At 54.9% G+C, this 17,545-nt stretch overlaps 3 protein-coding genes across 3 annotated transcripts; all 3 read left to right on the forward strand.

The window, feature by feature from the left end:
• Positions 1-1,782: 1,782 nt before the first annotated feature.
• Positions 1,783-4,416, forward strand: NCLIV_056010 (conserved hypothetical protein; the record flags this gene model as incomplete). The annotated part of the gene is made up of 6 exons (XM_003885155.1): positions 1,783-1,847; positions 2,219-2,252; positions 2,640-2,732; positions 3,242-3,469; positions 4,005-4,060; positions 4,368-4,416. 6 exons carry the CDS (start codon positions 1,783-1,785, stop codon positions 4,414-4,416), a joined length of 525 nt encoding a protein of 174 aa, XP_003885204.1.
• A 2,107-nt stretch (positions 4,417-6,523) lies between these two features.
• On the forward strand, positions 6,524-10,563 carry NCLIV_056020 (hypothetical protein; the record flags this gene model as incomplete). The annotated part of the gene is made up of 8 exons (XM_003885156.1): positions 6,524-6,630; positions 7,055-7,119; positions 7,351-7,377; positions 7,913-7,963; positions 8,689-8,885; positions 9,424-9,641; positions 9,979-10,041; positions 10,545-10,563. 8 exons carry the CDS (start codon positions 6,524-6,526, stop codon positions 10,561-10,563), a joined length of 747 nt encoding a protein of 248 aa, XP_003885205.1.
• Positions 10,564-13,360: 2,797 nt separating this feature from the next.
• Positions 13,361-17,413, forward strand: NCLIV_056030 (conserved hypothetical protein; the record flags this gene model as incomplete). The annotated part of the gene is made up of 7 exons (XM_003885157.1): positions 13,361-14,184; positions 14,777-14,855; positions 15,170-15,231; positions 15,682-15,718; positions 16,026-16,131; positions 16,663-16,755; positions 17,349-17,413. The coding sequence occupies 7 exons, from the start codon at positions 13,361-13,363 to the stop codon at positions 17,411-17,413; spliced, it is 1,266 nt and encodes a 421-aa protein (XP_003885206.1).
• Between the last annotated feature and the right edge of the window lie 132 nt (positions 17,414-17,545).

Consider the following 17,545-nt stretch of genomic DNA (forward strand, 5'->3'; position numbering starts at 1 on the left):
CGCGGCTGCTTGACCGCTGTAATCGTTAATCGCCAACGACCTCACGACAGTCCATAGTGCACACAGCTATCACCTGCTTACTCATTGGCTCGACGGTATGGTAATTTCGTATTGCTACACGTATATACGCATTTATTGAAATCTACCGTAGCAGGGTTTAGAAGTCACAAAGGACGTAGCTCACTCGTAACTGTCCTCTGTTGGCGCGTAGTTGTTCATGATGGTGTGGCTTATTTCAGTGATTATTTGCGCGATTTAACCTGACGAACTAACCTGCGAGTTTCCGTTAATCCATCCCTCAGGGGTGCTACGGTTTCTCCTCGACACCGGCAGAACTAGAGACGTGCTATCGCGCCAGCGTCACCGGGCATGCTCCCAAGCACGAGAGAGGAGATAACAATTTAGAAAGAGAAGAAGCACTAGGGGGATGCATCCGACGCATTCCATAGCAAATCCACGGCGCAATTCGTCTGCTAGGCAGTTTCGCGGACAAACCTCTGACGGCATCCTCAGCCCGTTTCCTGCACGTCTTGCCGCCAGTGTTTCATCCGACAGGCGCAAAAAAGTGTTTCGTAATCTCGAAAGGCGGTCGCTTTCACGCTTACGGGAATAACCAGCCGTTACACAGCAATGTCTCTATACGAAGATCTTGTATTGCGAAAAGTAACGAAATACGGTGGAGGCGGGTCCATCGCTGTGTTTGGCAGAAACGGACGCTCGCACAAGGCTTCCAGATGCACGCGACGAGACACCGGCGGGTTGGGTTGCAACTTTTCTTAAATTGCTCCGTTTACACATTTCTTGTGTCACCAGCGAATAATTTCTTCCGTTGCCCAAACATCTTCTTCCGTATGGGCTGTGCAATGTGGAATATCCCGGCAGTCTTTGTGATGTTTCAATGTGTTCCTGTGACTAACCCCAGTTCCCTCGTGTTGCGACTGGCCGTTGCTTGGCTTTGTCTGAGAACGATTCAGGGAAATTATCCCGTCTCCTCACGACGGAGAGACAAACACTGGGGTCCAGAAGAGGGTCCAATGTTATGAAGTCCTCTATCGCCGCTTTTCTTGCGTTCCAAGAGGCGCCATCCATACCCCTTTTCTTGAGTGCCGTTCCAGTCACAGTCTCGTTTATGTATTCCGGTAAAGCAGCTGTCTCTCCTTGAGTGCTTCGTTGGAAACATGTGGAGGAGAGGCAGATTAACACACATTTTTGTTTGAACACCCCGTCATCTCCACGGGGAGCGGTCTTTGTACAGTTAAGCGACATTTTAAAAATCATTTTCGCGCGGCATCAGGCGGAACTACGTAACACCCGCTCATTACTGCCCCCGATTTTTGAGGATCCACAGAGCTCCCGGAGCCGCAGGCCTTGCGGCGCAAAGATAACAGTGAAGTTGTGCAGAGGCTTTGCGAGGACCTCCGTTCCGTCAGAAATCTACTCCCAACACAAACGCGATGACTATGAGAATCCGCCGCCCGGCCGATTGCCTTGCCGCATTCACAACACTAAGTTCTTTTTCTTTGCGATGAGGTGTTTTATGTCCTTCTAGGTACAAAATCCAGTTACCTTGTGACACTGGTGCCCTTTCGGCGACCTGCTTCGTACAACAACTAGACTTTGCTTCAGTCTGTCGATTTTTCCCCTCGGCGCGTCCTCCCGGCGAGTGTACGCTTCTCTCTTCTCGGTCCGTTCGCTGTTGCGGCGTTGCTCCGGCCTTCCGCTCTCTCGTTTCGTTCCCGGAGTCTGTGTTTCTTGATCGAATATCAGCAGATCCTTCGCACCATGGGAACTGACAGCCTCTCGTTCCTACAGATAACGGGCATCCAAAAGTTTTTCTCTGATATTCGGTAAGAACCACGGGACGTGGTCGCCTACTGACAGCGCTGTGTCAACAACGGCAGGTGTTTTCGCTGCCGACCTCTCTCTGTATACAAAAAAGAAAAACATGGCCTTACAAGTTCACTCGCTCCTGTGCTCGTCTTCCGTTGCTAGTTCCCGTCCTGCGTTCTTCTCCAGTGTCTCCTGCGTTTTCTGCCCAACCCAACACTTCTCAATCGAGGACTAAAACGGATATCTCTTCTCATTTCCGCGCCCGACCCTGCGGGCCGAATGGTCTGGTTCTATTTTTCCTCCGCTCCACCTCGCAAGCTGTGATGTTGCGAAAAATGAGCCCCGTCACAGCTTTGTTACTTCTTCGGCCTTTGTCTTTCTTGCCCAGGACGGCATGTAGGGAGGCAGTGGCGGTGAACCAGGTACGCCAATCACAACATACTTTTCTGTTTCGCCAGTTGCTCTGTCTTTCCTGCTGGGCGGTGTAAATGTGCCTGCTTTGTCATTGGCAAGCTTCACATTTTGCTCTCAAACCTTTTCCCACACGTACTGTAAGCCGGAGGCTCACCACGGTGCATTTACGAACACGCGAAAGTCTAAGGTTGTGTGTATATGGGGACCTCGAATCCAGCGACCCGTATCTCGCGGTCCAGGGGTGGTAACTGTGTACGGACGGAGGACGAGAAATCGTTATATTTGTTCTCCCAACTCCCTCCGTAACAGATCAGACCTCCTGTGCGAGGACCGAGTCGGATCAACGGCTTCACTCGGGTCTCCTTTGTTTTTTCCTGTCACGCCTGGGCGTCCAGGTACTTCAGATGCTCGTCGAGGAGATGAACTCTGGCGGCGAGCTGATGACGATGGATCAGCTGAAGGCTGCCGCAGACTACGGGAAAGATATTGTAGGTTTCTTTTTATCCTGTGTGTTTCCGGTGGTTTGACTCTGCCTTTTCCCCGCGCTGTGTCGCTTGAGCGTGTATCATTGTGTCGGCGAAGCGAACGAGGAAGTTTGGAAAAGGACGGATAAAGAGCAGAGGGGACGAAGCCACAAGGAAGGAACAAATCTCTATCACGCATGTCAAGAGAAAGGAGGCTTTCAGATGCCGTGGCGGCCTGGGCTACGCTCTTTTCTGGCGAGGCGCGTCACCTCGCTGTACGACACTGCTTCCTGCACGGTTCTTCCCGGTCCCCTGAAGACGTTTTCTATGACCATCGTCGTCGTGTTTGCTTTTCGTCGTGTTTTTTCGAGTGCCTCATACGAACGAGACAGGTCAACCTTGTCTTGCCTTGGTTCCGTTTCGCGAGCATCCACAAACGCCCCACAGTCCTCTCTTTCTTGGCGGGTTCTTCCTTCCTTGAGGACAAGTCGCAGGAAACAGACGCAGTTCTCTTTGCTGTCACCGTTTTGCAGCGGCCTCAGGCAGCAGGACTGGCAACAGGCTCCGGCGCCGCCCTCGCCATTAAAGCCAGCGGCGTGTTTAAAAACGGCCCGATTTGGAAACCTGCGGCGGTGGTTCTCCGTACGCTCAAAGAATTCGAGACAGCAGTCAGACGCGAAGGGTTCTGCGCCACCATGTTCTCCCAAGATGTGCCTTGTGTAAATGTAGAATTCACAGGTCAATGCGTGACTCACGTCGCGGTGCGTACACCACCTGCTCTTTAGTGGCGTATGACTGGTTTTCCCTTTGGCACATAAAGCCCTCGTCACATGGTTTCGTTGGCGTCGCGTATGTTGGCGCGGGTTGGCTGTCAGGTTGTGTTTTCCCCTCTTCGTCCTTCTTGTGGCGCACATTCTCGCATTCCGCCCTTCTATGGGCCGGTTGCAGTTCTCTGTCAATCCGACGGCGAGCATCGTTTTCTAGCTGTTGCGATGTGAATGGTTGTGGGTGTCTGAAACGCTGCAGCCGCGTGGTTTGCCGGCTTTGCCCTCGTCCGCCTCTACTCGAACTTCAACTTTGTGAGTCTCTGAAACACAATCTTTATTGACGGCGGAAAGATGGGTTCCCTGTTTGGAGCCAACGGGGCCGTGCATGTCGATCGTATCAAAACCAAACTCTTTCGCTTCGAGAGTCGCGCACAGAAAGCAAAGCGAATCGTGGCTCTTCCCGACCGCGTTTCCTCGAGTTCCTCCTATTGTGTTCGTGCTTCTGGACGCTCTTTGTCCACGCATGCAGGTGCGGATTGCTATGGCCGACGGCGACTCGAAGCTATCTAGGCAGTTGAGATCAGCGTAAGCGGCTCACCGCACTACGTTGGGGAGAGCGTTTCGCCGTGCTCTCACCAATTTCGCTCTCTGCCTCCGTACTGTTTCGCCATGAAAGGGAAACGACGGCTCGTTTTCTCTGGCATACCTTTCAGTTGCTTTTGGACTGTATTGCTCCTATCCCCGACACAAACTCTCCCTTCTCTCGAGGGGATCGAAACGTAGCTTCTCTTTCTTGCTCGCGAACTGCCTCGTGGTTGCGTTGCATTAGTTATCTCTCTGGGTGTTTCATTTCGTCAGGATTCGACTGTCTCCTTTTTGTGTGCTCCCGCAGGTACAAGAAGGCAGCGCCGCCGGGAAGCACTACACTCGAGAATCTGTAGGGAGATCCACGAAAAAGAGCCCACCCCACGGCGCCTGGATCGCTATTTCTGTCTTTCTGGGCCTCTGAGGCTTCCAGTTGTCGTCCCGTTCAAGCATTCCTTGTTTGAATGTCTTTGGCAGAGGCTTCGAGGGGCCATACTGGGCAGAAGACATGGACGCACGGTTTTGGTCTGTATGGATCGGCATCGTGAAACTGTGTCTCCTGTATCATTCTCTCTCTTGCTGGCAGTTTTCCATGCTTTGCGTCCTCCTCTTTTCGCGATCCGGGGTTCGTGTAATGAGCACTTCTCGTCGTTCTCACATTTTGCCGGATCCTGTCTTTTTTTCTCATTCAACCGGTTCCTTACCACCGCCATTTGTCCACTGCGTTGCCTTTCAAGCTTAGCAACCTTATTCAACGCGTAGGCAGGCTTGTCATCAGTGGACCGCCTTCTTTTTTTTCGATCTTTTTCCATATGATCACAAGCACAGGTTCTTAGGAGTGTACTGCGTTTGTCAGCCATGACAGCTGGTTTACGAACCACGTTCCAAGTGTCCGCACGCAAATTTTCGAATCGATAATCGAAACCAATAGCTTAGAAAGACGGATTTCTAGGCATGAAAGCAGGTGTGACAGTGGGAGTTACCTCCATATATAAAACAGGAGGGAGAAAATGGCATCAGCTGCGAGGTGACCAGGCCACGCCCTGGTCTCCTCTGCGTACTGCTCGTCTCCCCCGGAAAAGACCTTCTTCCACCGGAACTCCGGGGCAAAGTGGTTCGTTTTTCCTCGCATTTGCCACGGAGGTAGAACTTGTGGCTACACACGAACCCATATTCGCAATTACAATGTTTTACTATACCCTCCTCGCTTCGTGCTTTCAAAGCGTGGACGAATGATAGCCTCAGGAAGTGGTAAATTGTGGCAGAGGCCCGGAGTGTATCCTAGTCGGCTCGCTTGAGTAGCCCAGCATGGTGTCTTAGCAGGTGCCTACATCCTGGGAGTTGCGGCAACACCGGAAATGCTGGGGGAGCACCAAGCAGGGAGCGAAGACGCCACAACGGAATCGGGGTTCTTGCCTGGGCTTGCCGCTCGTCTTGGAACATTTTGTCTCCCTCTCTCGACAAGTGTTGCCTGCGTCTCGCGGCCCCACGCTCTATCACGCGAGTGAGGTCTCGGTGTGTCACCGCTTGCCTCTCTCTTCGCTGTCTCTCTCTCTCTTCGCTGTCTCTCTCTCTCTTCGCTGTCTCTCTCTCTCTTCGCTGTCTCTCTCTCTCTTCGCTGTCTCTCCGACACGTACGCAGAGCCCGAACCTCCGCCGGTAGGGTTCGCCTCTCTGACGGGGCTCTTCCTACTTCGTGCACTCATCCGTCCAGCTGGTACTCTAGAACCCATTTGTCTGGGGTTCCAAGAAACAGTCTTTCCCGTTTCCCTCCCATGACGTCTCTGCGCTTTTTCTTCCTTGGTCCAAACGGGGAAATTTGACTCGCTGCATGCGCTGGTTCCCCAGCGACGGCCCCTTCCCAGAACCCGCCAAAAAAGTGGCAAGCGCCTTTTTCGAAGAAGCGTGGTGAAATTCCGTCCCGGGACGAGAAAAACTGCAAGGATCTCGGCCCTTTTTTGGCGCGGGGTTATCACCACGGTCATGTTGCATGCATGTATCCTCGGGACGAGGAGAAAGCAGATCGGACTGCGCTCGTCCTCGAAACAGCGACGGTCGCTTCCTCTCCCGTGTGGGGTAGCTGTTTCCCCAAGCCTCTCATTTTTTTCGCTTTTCGATCGGATGATTCCGGCAATCTCGACAGAAGGACAAGGAATTTTGGAACCGGCAACGCGTTTTGCAGCCTTTTCGGCGGCCCCGTTCCCACTGCTAACCACCTCCAGCGTCGACACCGCTTGCAGGTGCTCGATCCTACACTGTCAAAGGCCCGCAAAGGAGCATTTTCCCCCTCATCGCTCCCCTTTTGTCCCTCTTCCCACTTGTTCTCCTTGTTTTCTGCTTTTTCTCCTCTTTCGTCTACGTTTCTCCCAAAATCCCCGCCTCGTCCACCCTTAAATTCTCCTTATCGCGCATCCAAAAGGCGTCGTGTCTGCTCGTGTGGCCGTTTTCCGCATTTTCTTCCAAGATGGCACAGACACCAGCCTCGATGTTGGCGGCGGGGAAGTTCATCGTCGATTCCCGATACGCGACAACTGAGCAGGAGGAAAGCATTCTGCAGGACATTACCGCCAGGTAATCCTTCTGTCGGGTGTTTTCTGGCCTTCTCTGTCTCTAACTCTCTCTGTCCAGGGATTTTCCCGTCTACCTCCTCTATTCGTGCGTAGGCGGAGTGGGGAAGAGGCACAAGTTGGACGGGCGTGTAATTCCTGTCCGCCTGTCCCCTCGTCGCGCATGTTGTGCAGTGCTTTTTTTTCCTGCAAATCGCGTGGACGGCTGTCGCTGGGAACGCCGAATCAGAGCGCAGCGCCTGTGCCTTGACGTTCTTCCTTCCCCAGCCGGTCACTTCTCTTCTCTCTCGGGAAGTCTCATATACAGGTGTCTTTTCGGTTACGGAAGGGACTGAAAAAGGTACACGCTGAAGCGCGCCTCTCTCTCTCGCATGCGGCCTTGGAAGCTTAGCTGAGAGACTGGTCTGTCTGTCCCGTGACTTGCTCAGGTTCCCCAATGTGGTGCTCATGAAGCAGACTTCCCAGCTTCGAGCCATGATGACCATCATTCGCGGTGAGTTTTTCTGACTGGGAAAAGAAGCGGAGGGGGAGGAACAGGACAGAAAGGCAAGAGGGGAGGCGCGCTTGCCGCAGAGAATGCGTTTTCACACATAGCGAGATTTGCCCTGGCGACGCTGGCGACTCGCTGGCGTGGGCGAGAGTCGGTGCGCGCTCTTGCTCGCCTCTTGTGTTTGGACACGTCCTTTCCTCCTTCGACTGTGCATGCCCCCTTCCTCTGCTTCAGATAAAAAGACGCCCAAGGAGGAATTCGGTAAGTGCTTGAGTGGTCTGGCCGCGCTTGCCGTGCGCCCAGCCCGTCATTCGCGAAGTCTCTGAGTCTTCAATTCTGTCTGCCGGAGAGCCGTGATCGAACGACCGTCCCTGTATCCACACGCTCGCCGATCCCTGACTCTTTGGGGTTCATGAGAGCTCTAAACATCCCCTCCACGTGACCGCGTGTGCACAGGTTTTGTCCTCGTGTCTTGGTCGATCTGTGCATGCATGTGTCTCTGGGGCTGGGCGGCACTCTATAGACTGGACGCCGCCATGTCTCTCGGCATTCAACTCATGCGTGTATCTACCCACGCATGCGTTTATACACTCTTACTGCTGGAGCCTACGTCCCGTTGAGTTTCGCGGTTCTCGTCTGCTCGCCACGTACGCAGTTTCGGTTCGCTCGACGTCCGCCTGGGGATGTGCACCTTTTCACTTTTTCCTCTTGTGTCGGGAAATGTTCCGACCTTCTGCGGTTGAAGGTGGCACGTAGAGCTTTCTGCCGCGTTTGCCTCTTTTTGTGTGTGTTTCAGTCTTCTACGCCGACCGCTTGATTCGCCTTCTCATCGAAGAAGCCTTGAACGGTGCGTCTCCAGTCCCACACGCCTTTTCGCCTTTCCTGTGCTCAGCGCCTCACGCTGTAAATGCATGCGGCAGCGCCCCAAACTTCTTGCTCGACTCAGCACTTTAGATCTTACCGAGGCTCCTGTTCTGCAGAGGTTGAACTGAACAGTCTCCTGAGCGACGGAGAGGCCAACTCGGTGCCAGAAACGCTTCATCCTTTGAAGGACACGTCGGAAAGGATAGCGATTGTGTCTGATGGAGATGCACGAGTGTATCGACTGCGCAGGATATATACTGCGCAAGATATATACTGCACAAGATTTGTATTGCAAACATGCGACCGTATACAAATGTACAAAGTAGTGTGTCTTCGACGGCGTTCTGTGTCCCGAGATACCATCAGATACATGCCTTTTTTCACGGGGAACGCTTTCCTCGTTTTCGTGTACATGTGTAGACATACGTTTGTATCCGTACGTGGGTGTCGGCCGAGTTGTGGGGAGACGTTGCACGATGAGAAAAAGGATGCAGTTCCCACAGAGCAATCCACGCTGGTTCGACTTCATCGTACGGCCGGTCGTTTTTTCGCGATGTCCAGCTGCGTGTGTGTCTGAGGCAGAAGCCGCTTTTTCTGAGTACCCACTAGCGCGAATTAAGCTGTACATGTTTCTGCAAGTGCAAGATGGGGATGTCGAGGTTTAGTTCATTTGTTATTTGGTGAATGGCGTATTTCTGCACGCTTCAGAGCTGCCGTTTGAGCAGAAGGAAGTGACGACTCCGCTGGACGCGCCGTACCAGGGTGTCTCCTTCTCCTCGAAGATCTGCGGCGTCTCGATCGTGCGCGCGGGCGAGTCGATGGAAAGCGGGCTGCGGGCCGTCTGTCGCGGCTGCCGGATCGGCAAAATCCTCATTCAAAGGGACGAAGAAACTGCGGAGCCCAAGGTACGGAAACGAGTGCTTCACACGGTCTCCGTTCTGGGCCACAGGCCTGTAGCGCTTTCGAGGCGCAACCGCCATCTGCATCCCTCGCTTTTCTTACCAGTCGCAAAGGGACAGAACAAGAGAGGAGACTGGTGAAGAGACAAAGGCGTGGAGAACAACAGAGAAGAGTCGGGCGGCGGGGAAGCGCAGTCCTGGCGGCAAGGGGAAAGAGAACAGCGTCTCGATGGGACCCAGCGGCGAGGAGTCGGAGGAGAGTCGGACAGGAAGGGGCGATAGAGAGAAAAGCGGAAAAAGAGGAACGAATTGCTGCGGCTTGTGCCCCTGTGTATGCGGTCTTTTGGCCTGGCCTTGATCGTTCCTGCCTGGTTGCTGAGGCGTGTAGGATGAAGTCTTTCTCTGAACTTTACAGTCGCCTCAGACTCGTGCCTCCGTGTCTGTGTGGCCAGGCTCACCGGGCGGGTGATCCTCCTTTTTCTGCATCGTCTCCATCTTCGCTTGCCGCTCGTGACTTTCTGTTTTGATCATCTGTCTTTTCCAGCTCATCTACGAAAAGCTTCCCGTCGACATTCGCGAGCGCTGGGTGATGCTGCTGGATCCGATGTGCGCGACGGCTGGGAGCGTGTGCAAGGCGATCGACGTCCTCCTGAAGCTCGGTGTGAAGGAAGAGAGAATCATTTTCGTCAACATTTTGGCTGCGCCTCAAGGCATTGAACGCGTTTTCAAGCTCTACCCCAATGTCCGAATGGTGGCTGCTGCGTAAGCCCAAAACGGGAAAATCTCCGGCTGACCGCGCCACGCCGCTTTGTCTCGCATGCCGGGGGGCTCTTGCGTTAGCTCTAAAGCTTTCGAAGCGAGGAGTGCGGACAGCCCACAATCTGCGTATGCATTCGTCAATGCCTTTTCTCGTAGATAGGGGACTCGGCAAAATCCTCTTTGTGTAGACAAAGGGACACAACTGGATCTCTCATGGCCGACTCTCACCGTCGCGCCGCCTTCTCTGTCGCCCGGCGCACCAGGCATCCATCTCTGCGAGTGCGTGGCGCACGTCAAGTGTCTTTCGTCCTTTTGTGTTTCCGTTTTCGCGGGTTCGCAGGATCGATGTTTGCTTGAACTCGAAGTACTACATCGTCCCGGGCATTGGCGATTTCGGAGACCGGTGAGGAAAAGACATCTCGCTGTCCACTCTCCTTTCTCCGCCCGCTTCGCTCGCACGTCGACGTGCGGGGGGAAATCGCGCGGAGTTTCAGGGGCGGTCGCCCTAGATGCAGTCGCGAAGAAGATTGGTTGTTTAGTGGAACACTCTAGGACAGTCGGTGGGGAAGAGCTATATCCTAAGTTCGAGAGCAGCTTACCAAAACAGGCGGCGGTCTGATCTAGGCCCCGTCTATTAACGGAGGAGCGCAGAGGCCCTACAGGAGACTGATGGCCATTAGACAGGTTTTGAAAAAGGCAGAGATTGGCGTCTTTTTGGCACGCAGACAACGCCTCATATAGCGAACCAGGACCGCCATGTGCTCTCCATGTGTTCTGTTGTTCTTGTCCGCGCGGCTCCATATTTTTAAGATTACCGTCTTTTTCCGGGTCTCCGCAGTTTCTACGGCGCCACCAGAAAAGTAGTGCATGCGATTTGTTTGTGGATTTTGTGCTTTCCCTTCTCAGGTACTTTGGAACCATGTAGGTTTCCCCGGTCTGTCTCAGCATACCGCGGATTGATCTTGGAGTCACGGGCTGATGGAAGCGCGCAACAAGAGGATAAACGCCTTGTTTTATTTCTTGCTCCCCATTCGTTCTTCCCCTCTCGCCATCGGCATACATACAAAAAGCGAAGGGTTTTTTAGTTTCGTGCCTGAATTTTCGACACGCAAGTGTGTCGCTCTTTTCCACAGCAGCGGCGTGTGTCTGTGGTCGCGCTCCTGTCGAATTTGTCGATTTTTTTGGGGGGGACTGAACAGTTTTTTAGAATCGGCCACAAGGCCACGTACAAGTGTAAAGAGTGTGTGTGGGGGCCGGAGTGCGTGATCCCCTTTCTCGCTTTGGGATGAAGTTTTATTTCCGTTCCTTTCTTCGGTATGGTTCTGCTGTCCAGAATTAGAGAAGCAGGGATTCAGAGTGGGGTCTGCAAGAGAAGGTGAAGCTTCATTGCTCCTCTATGCGAAAAGAGAATCGTTCCTTGTGTCCGCAAAATGGCTCTCGCGAAAATACTTCCGTCATTCCGCCGTGACTTGGTTCTGTTTTTGGCGTTGTGTGAGGCAGTGCATTTGCACTCCCAAATCCTCGCAAACTGGCAAGGTGCGAACTCGTATCTTTGGGTAACGCACTCGCATGCCCAGTCCACGCGCGGAAGCGGTGTCGCACATCTGTGTCGATGTACGGAGATTAGCGGCATTTTTCCGATAGTTTTGTAGCCACACTGCGTCGAGCTTGGCAACAGTTTTTGACGCTGACACGAAGTGAGTCATTTTCGCTTTGGCCCCTCCGGCAGCCCCCACGAGTTAGCAGAACAACTATCTGCACGTCCTCTAGAAGCTTCCGAGGAGTCCTCGGAAACATTTCCAGGAGTTTCGCGGGCCAGCTTAAAAAGCGGGTCCGACGGGTATAGGCCGTTTCCACTGGCGGCACCGTCGCAGCGATGACACTGCGACGGCAGCACTGTGGAAGCGCGAAGCTTTCGGTTTTTTTAGTGAAGCGGGCTAAAACGCGATTCGACTCTGATCGAATAACCCAAACCCAACGCTCTGAAACCAACATTTGCTGACGGCTGTCGTAGAAAGAACCGAACTCGCTTACAGGCATCATTCCCACTCCACCGAGCACGAGAACGTAGTTCCGTTCGCGATCCTTGCACATTTCGTGGAAAGAGCTGAGCAGTAAGACGGGAAAAACAGTCGTGCACGGCAGAGTGTCTTCGACTGGGTTTTACAACTTGCTGCATCAACGAGGCAACCTAACGATGCTTCTTAAGGCAGCGTATCGCAAGCGAACTTCCGGAAAACACAAAGAGTTGCTGACGCATCTGTGCATGCGCTTCTACGACTTCATCTGCGAGACGTGACGTACGGAAGCCGCACGTTTCTTCCTGGTGTGTCTCTCCTAGCATCTACTGCTCGTCGAGGCCAGTTCTCCTCTCTGGTCGTTCCTGTCTTCGTGCAGGGGGTTGAACAAGTGGAAAGAGAGAGCGGAGCGTATAACAGAGGGGCAAAAATACACGTCATATGCTTTGGGAGCGACACGCCGCAAGGCCGTTTCGATTGAGATACTGCGTGTTCGTACGGCCTCTCCCATCCCACGTGCTCGGCAGGTAGGAAAAGGCGATTCAAGCCCCAAAGGGCAGTCGTTGCAGATGCCTTCACTAAGAACATCGCTACATCGCACACGAGACAACCTTTTCCACTGCAGCTGTGGGCTACCTGCTACTCTGCTATCATACATACAGTCGGTGGTTCGCCCCTGCGCCTGAAGGGAACTGAGCCGCTGACATCCAGCGATGCTCCAGTCATCGGCAAAGAGCACAAAGGCAGAGTGTGGCTGGCCCCGGCTCAGATAGCCTCAGATCGCGTTTGTGTCGCCCGGTCGGAGACGAAACCACGTGCCATGGTTCGTCGTCCTGTCCAGCAGGAAAGGCAGGTTCCCATGGGCGCAGAACGAAGGAGAAAGGAGAGGTTCGACCGACACCCGCCGCACACGTTTCCGTCGTGGACGGAATGCACAGTTCTGTGAGAAATCTGTCGACGACTGGAAGTGTGCGTTGGCGCCTAGGCGGCGTTTTTGCGTGTGTCTTTTTTCCCTGTCGTTTTCGCCATTGTGCGGCAGTTCCGCAAGGAGCAAACGGATCAAGTCTGTCAACCGCATTTGCCCCGCGCTTCCGAGTTTCGTTTGTTCCAGAACTCTCTTTTTCTCCAAGTTCAAGCGACAGAATTTCGCCAGCGAAGTTCAACAGTGTTTCCTGCGGCAGCCAACCGTTTCATCTCTCTCTCTTCGTCCCCACACGTCGCCAGTTAGTCGCCCCGCCTGTATATACACGCTGTGGCGTTGCGGTTCGCGCACCTGCCGGCGACCACCGGGTTCTCTCTCCTCCGTGATTTTCTCTCTGCTCTGTCCAGCGGACTTGTAATTTGGCCTTATTTGTCTCCTTGTCTCTTCGATCTGACTGTTTTGTTCCGTCCCCGTCCACCGGGAAAATCGCTTGTTGCCATTCCAGTTCCGGCCTCCCTTCTTTTCCGTGCAAACTCGCGTGTTGTCTCGCTGCCACCTGCAGCGAACGCGTCCCGTTTCCCCCGTTTTTCCGGCCGGTTGTGTCACTTCGTGTTTTTGCGGTCTCACAGGACTTCTTCCGCATCGCACGTGCGCTCCTTTGTCCAAACTGTCGCGTCCCGAGACCCCGCGCCCCGCGTGTGGTGTCCCTCCGCCCTCCGCGCCTGGGTCTTTTTCTTGCCTTCACCTCCCTCCGTCTCTCTGGCGCTTTTGATCCGCACAAAATGCAAGGCTACTCACCCGCAGGCGGGCGGGGACGCCACATGGTCCTCCCAGCGTGGATGACCCAAGGCCAGAACGCGGGCGCACCTTCCGCCAACGGCGCGGCTCCGGCCATTCCTCCTCTGTCCGCTCCTTCCGCAGGCCTCAGCCCGAGTCCCCGAGCGACGACAGGCTTCGCTCCAGTCCCCGCTGCGCCAGCAAACGCAGTGGCTGCGCCGCCGTCGGGCGTCTCGGGGAGCCTGGTCTGTGCGTCACCCTTCGCGAACTCCTCGGAGCCGAACGGGGCACCCAAGGCCTTCTCCGGCACGCCCCGCTGGATGCAAGAAGGCGGTCGCAGCCGCAGTGGCCGCTCGACCTCGACAGACTCCAGAGACGGCGCAGAACGGTCTCGGAGCAGGCGCGAGAGGGAGACCGACAAGCGGCGACGAAGCAGTGCGTCTTCCCGCGCCTCGTCAGATGCACACCGCGTGTCGCGCAAAGGAAGAAGTCGGAGCAGCAGTGCAGAGAGTCGCCGGCATCGACGAGGCAGGGACACTTCCGGGAGAGAAGACAGCCGCAGGTCCAAGCGGAGGAGGTCCAGGAGCAACGCGAGCCGCAGTGGCGAGAGAAGACGCACCGACGCAAGTCCACACAGAAGAGAAGAGAGAAGAGATCGACGGAAAACCAGTTCGTCGCGCAGACATGAACGAAGCCCCAGCCGTGGCGACCGCAGTCACAGCGAGGACAGGCGAAGGGGCGACAGAAGACGCTCGCGAAGGAACTCGTCGCCGTCTGACTACCCCGGCGCCGACGACTCGCGAGCGAGCGCTGCGACACTCGCAGATCGGTGAGAGAATGTGCGCGGCGTAGGACTGCCGGCTTCGTCGCCCACAAATTCCAAATCCGGCACCCAGCAGTTTTCGCAGGGGTTGGGGTCATGCGTCTCCGCACTTCGCGGTCACGCTGCCTGCGGAGGGCGCAGTCTGGAGAGGCGGGCGCGTGGTCTTCGCACGACGTCCTCTTCAGCGGGGGTGCTGTCGGGAAAGAAGAGAGGCGGCCCTCGGCGGAAATCGCTGTCGACTTCGAGTCACGCACGCCGAGCTGCCAGGCCACGAACCACAGCATCGACAGTTGAACGGGGGTGTACAGCGGGCTGGAAACAGTACCTCTATTTGCATTTACAGCTGTCGATAGATTTAGACAGGCGTCACCCTTCAGCCATATGCGGAAAAGTCTGCACTGAGTACTCCTGGCTGCATGGACCTATCTACATACATGTAAATATATATATGTATATATATATATATATATGTATATGCATGTGTGTGTATATATTTGTCTCTGTCGAAAGAGTGCGCCTACTTGGATCCGAGGGAAGGCGTGTCGACTGAGGCGATGCCTGGTGGTGCGCGAGTGCATGTTTCTTTTGTCTGGTGCAGCATTTTAGAGGTCCGTCAGATGCCTCAGGCAAAGCGCGGAAATCGACGGTCCGACTTGCTCACTCTCCTGGCCAAAGATGTAAGCCGCTGAATGTTGGAACGGCAGATTGGGGCCTTGTGGCACCCTCCGCTCGCCTGTATGTACACCGTCTCCAGTGTCTGTTTGACGTGTTGCTTTTCCGGCTCTTCCACGTCCATCCCTCTCCCCGTTTTTCTGTGAGTGTCCTCGGCCGCACTGGTTTGCGTGTGCCGGTTCCCTTGCGCGCGCGCGTTTGCAAGTTGCTCTTGCGACCGCTCTCTCTCTGCAGCCTTCGCTTTCTTCTCTCGTTTTTGATCCCGCAACAACGGCTAAGCCTGCGCTGCCGCGTTCGTGTGTCCCCTCTGCTTCGGTAGGACGACTTCTATGCCGAAGACCGCTATGGAAAGGGATTTGGAAGAACCAGCTACGTCTCCGAGTAAGTGGGCAAAGCCAGGAGAGGCGATGGCAACCATGCAGTTCGGCCTGCGTTTGAAGAAGCCGGAAAGCACGACGGGTTCTCTCCGCTTGTGTCTTTTCTCGTTCAGAATGATTCTCGGAGACCCAGAAACGAATGTGCGCGTGAACAAGCGCCTGCTTCTCGAGGAATCAGAGGCAAGTCATCTTCCAAAAGGAATCCTGGCAGAAATCTCTTCGTTTTCCTTCCGTATGGTCGACCTCATGTCGTTTCCTCTGCGCTGCCCGCCCGCTCCACTCTCGTCACCCGCCGCCGTCTCTCTTGCCCGACGGTAGTTCCAGGCTCGCGTTCCGTCTCTCGATTTCGATGCTTCATGCCAAGGTTTCGAATCCCCCGTGCGCATGTGACCGCCTTGAACTTTCTCACTGGCAACGAGTTTTCCTCGCCTTGCTTCCGTCCCCGTGGGGTCAGTCTCAGTGCGCCACCGTTAGCGATCGCGATACGGAGTGTACGCATTTCCCTTGCAAGCGGTAGCCTGCAAAGGTTTGACTGTGAGGCTGACGACAACCCTCTTCTTGTCTTATTTGATCCATGTACTCCAGAAGTCTTGAAACTGTTGTCGCGTCCGCGAGCTTGCGTCAGACGCTTCTGTGTCGAGCGCAGTGCGCCTTTTCAGCCTCAAAAAGAGTCTCGGAGAGAGGTTTTCTCCGCTCAACGCTTCAGACTTCGCGTCGACCTGCCTGCCGCATTGTGAAACTCGTTTTTTTCCGGGTTAGGTTGGCTTCTTAGTCTCTGTCCTTGGCTGTCCTCTCCAGCGCCACTCCTTCTCCGTAGACTTCGAGGAGCACACAGACGGCCGGGATCAAATCGTCTTGTACGAGTGCGTCAACGGAAAGATGGTCCGCGTGTACTGCTTCCGAGGTTCGTCGCAGCCCCAAGGCAAAGATGCTTCAGAAATCTTATCATTCGAGAAGCGCCCCCTTTTTTCCCGGAGACTCTCGCAGAGTCCCACAAGCAACAGGCTGTAGCCGTCACCTCGGTCGCTCAATCGTTTCGTGGTTCTCGCCCGTTCCGGTGTTTGTGTCTTTTCTTGCCGTGCTAAATGCTTCGCATTCGCGTACCGCTTCAGACGTCAGTTGTTGACCCGCTGTCGACGCATTCGTGTGGAGCGCGTTCACAAGGAGGAAATCTTTTATCAAAGTGGGTGCACTGTGGACTCTCGCTGAGCAAGGCAAAGACGGTGCGGATGGATGCGCAGTCATGGCAGCCTTCTCGGCAGGAGAGCGCCGTTTATTTCTTTTGTTCGCGGGGTCAAGCGTCTCCCTGTCAAGCGACTGAGGGCACGAGAGGCCCCGCGCGTCGGGTTGCTCTGCAGGAGTGAATCCCCGCCAAGCTGGTGTCTCCGATGGCTTCACTTTTTTGTGACGCGCGCCTGGGAGCTGTTGTGCGCAGATAGCGAGAACCTGGTGCGAAGAAAACTTTCTCTGGACGAGTTGCAGAAGACGCGCATCTATGAGAAGGCTCGGAAATATTGCTCGAGGAAAGGTACACACTCGCGCCAGTCTCGCTTTCCACTCTGCTGGTGTCTCCTGCTGTGGTGTCTTCCATTCTGTACTCCTTTCCCGTCTTCTGTTCAGCTTTTGGCCCGGCTTTTTCCCTTCTGTTTCTCTGTCTCCGTCTCCCGTGGTCGCCTTCGCTTTCCTCTGTGGCGACGAGGCCTCTCGCGGCCGACATCCGCTGCTACCAGCCGTTGACGGTAGCGACCTACTGAGCCAGTGTAGCGCGTCTCGCCCCCCCCCCTCTTCTAGGGCGCTGGCAGGTCTGACCGAAGAGGGGGGGATGCATGCAGCGGACGCGTGACAGCCCCCAGCCCTGTCTGCCTCTTTTCAGCGCGTCATTCCTGTGCCCGGGCGGCGCTCCGGCCCCGCGTGGTGCATGCACGTTCGTGCCTTCTTGCGAGAAGATGCCCTCAGGCAGACCGTGTGTGGAACTGCAACGGTTCGTCAGAGTGTCTTCGGTCCTAGAAAGCGTTGTGAACCGAACCCTCTGTCTCAGCGTTCACCTTTTCGTATACAAGGAGAGATCCTGGAGTGCGGGCCTTAACCCGACAGCCGTTTCTGTTGTGCGCTGTCTCACAGGAGTTCCGGCGGACGCAAAGCATCACTACTTCGACTATGTAAACAATCCCGAGATCGTGGGGTAGTCCAGCTGGAATGTGTACGGGATTTTGTTTCTGGGAAATTGCAGGTCTGATCTGCGACTCACCAGAGGCTTGTCGCAAATGGGTAGGGACCGGTGCGCAGTGGGGCAAAGCGAGAACGGTGTTCATGTTAGT

The sequence above is a fragment of the Neospora caninum genome, chromosome XI (genome assembly GCF_000208865.1).
Source record: "Neospora caninum Liverpool complete genome, chromosome XI".
Taxonomy (NCBI): domain Eukaryota; phylum Apicomplexa; class Conoidasida; order Eucoccidiorida; family Sarcocystidae; genus Neospora; species Neospora caninum.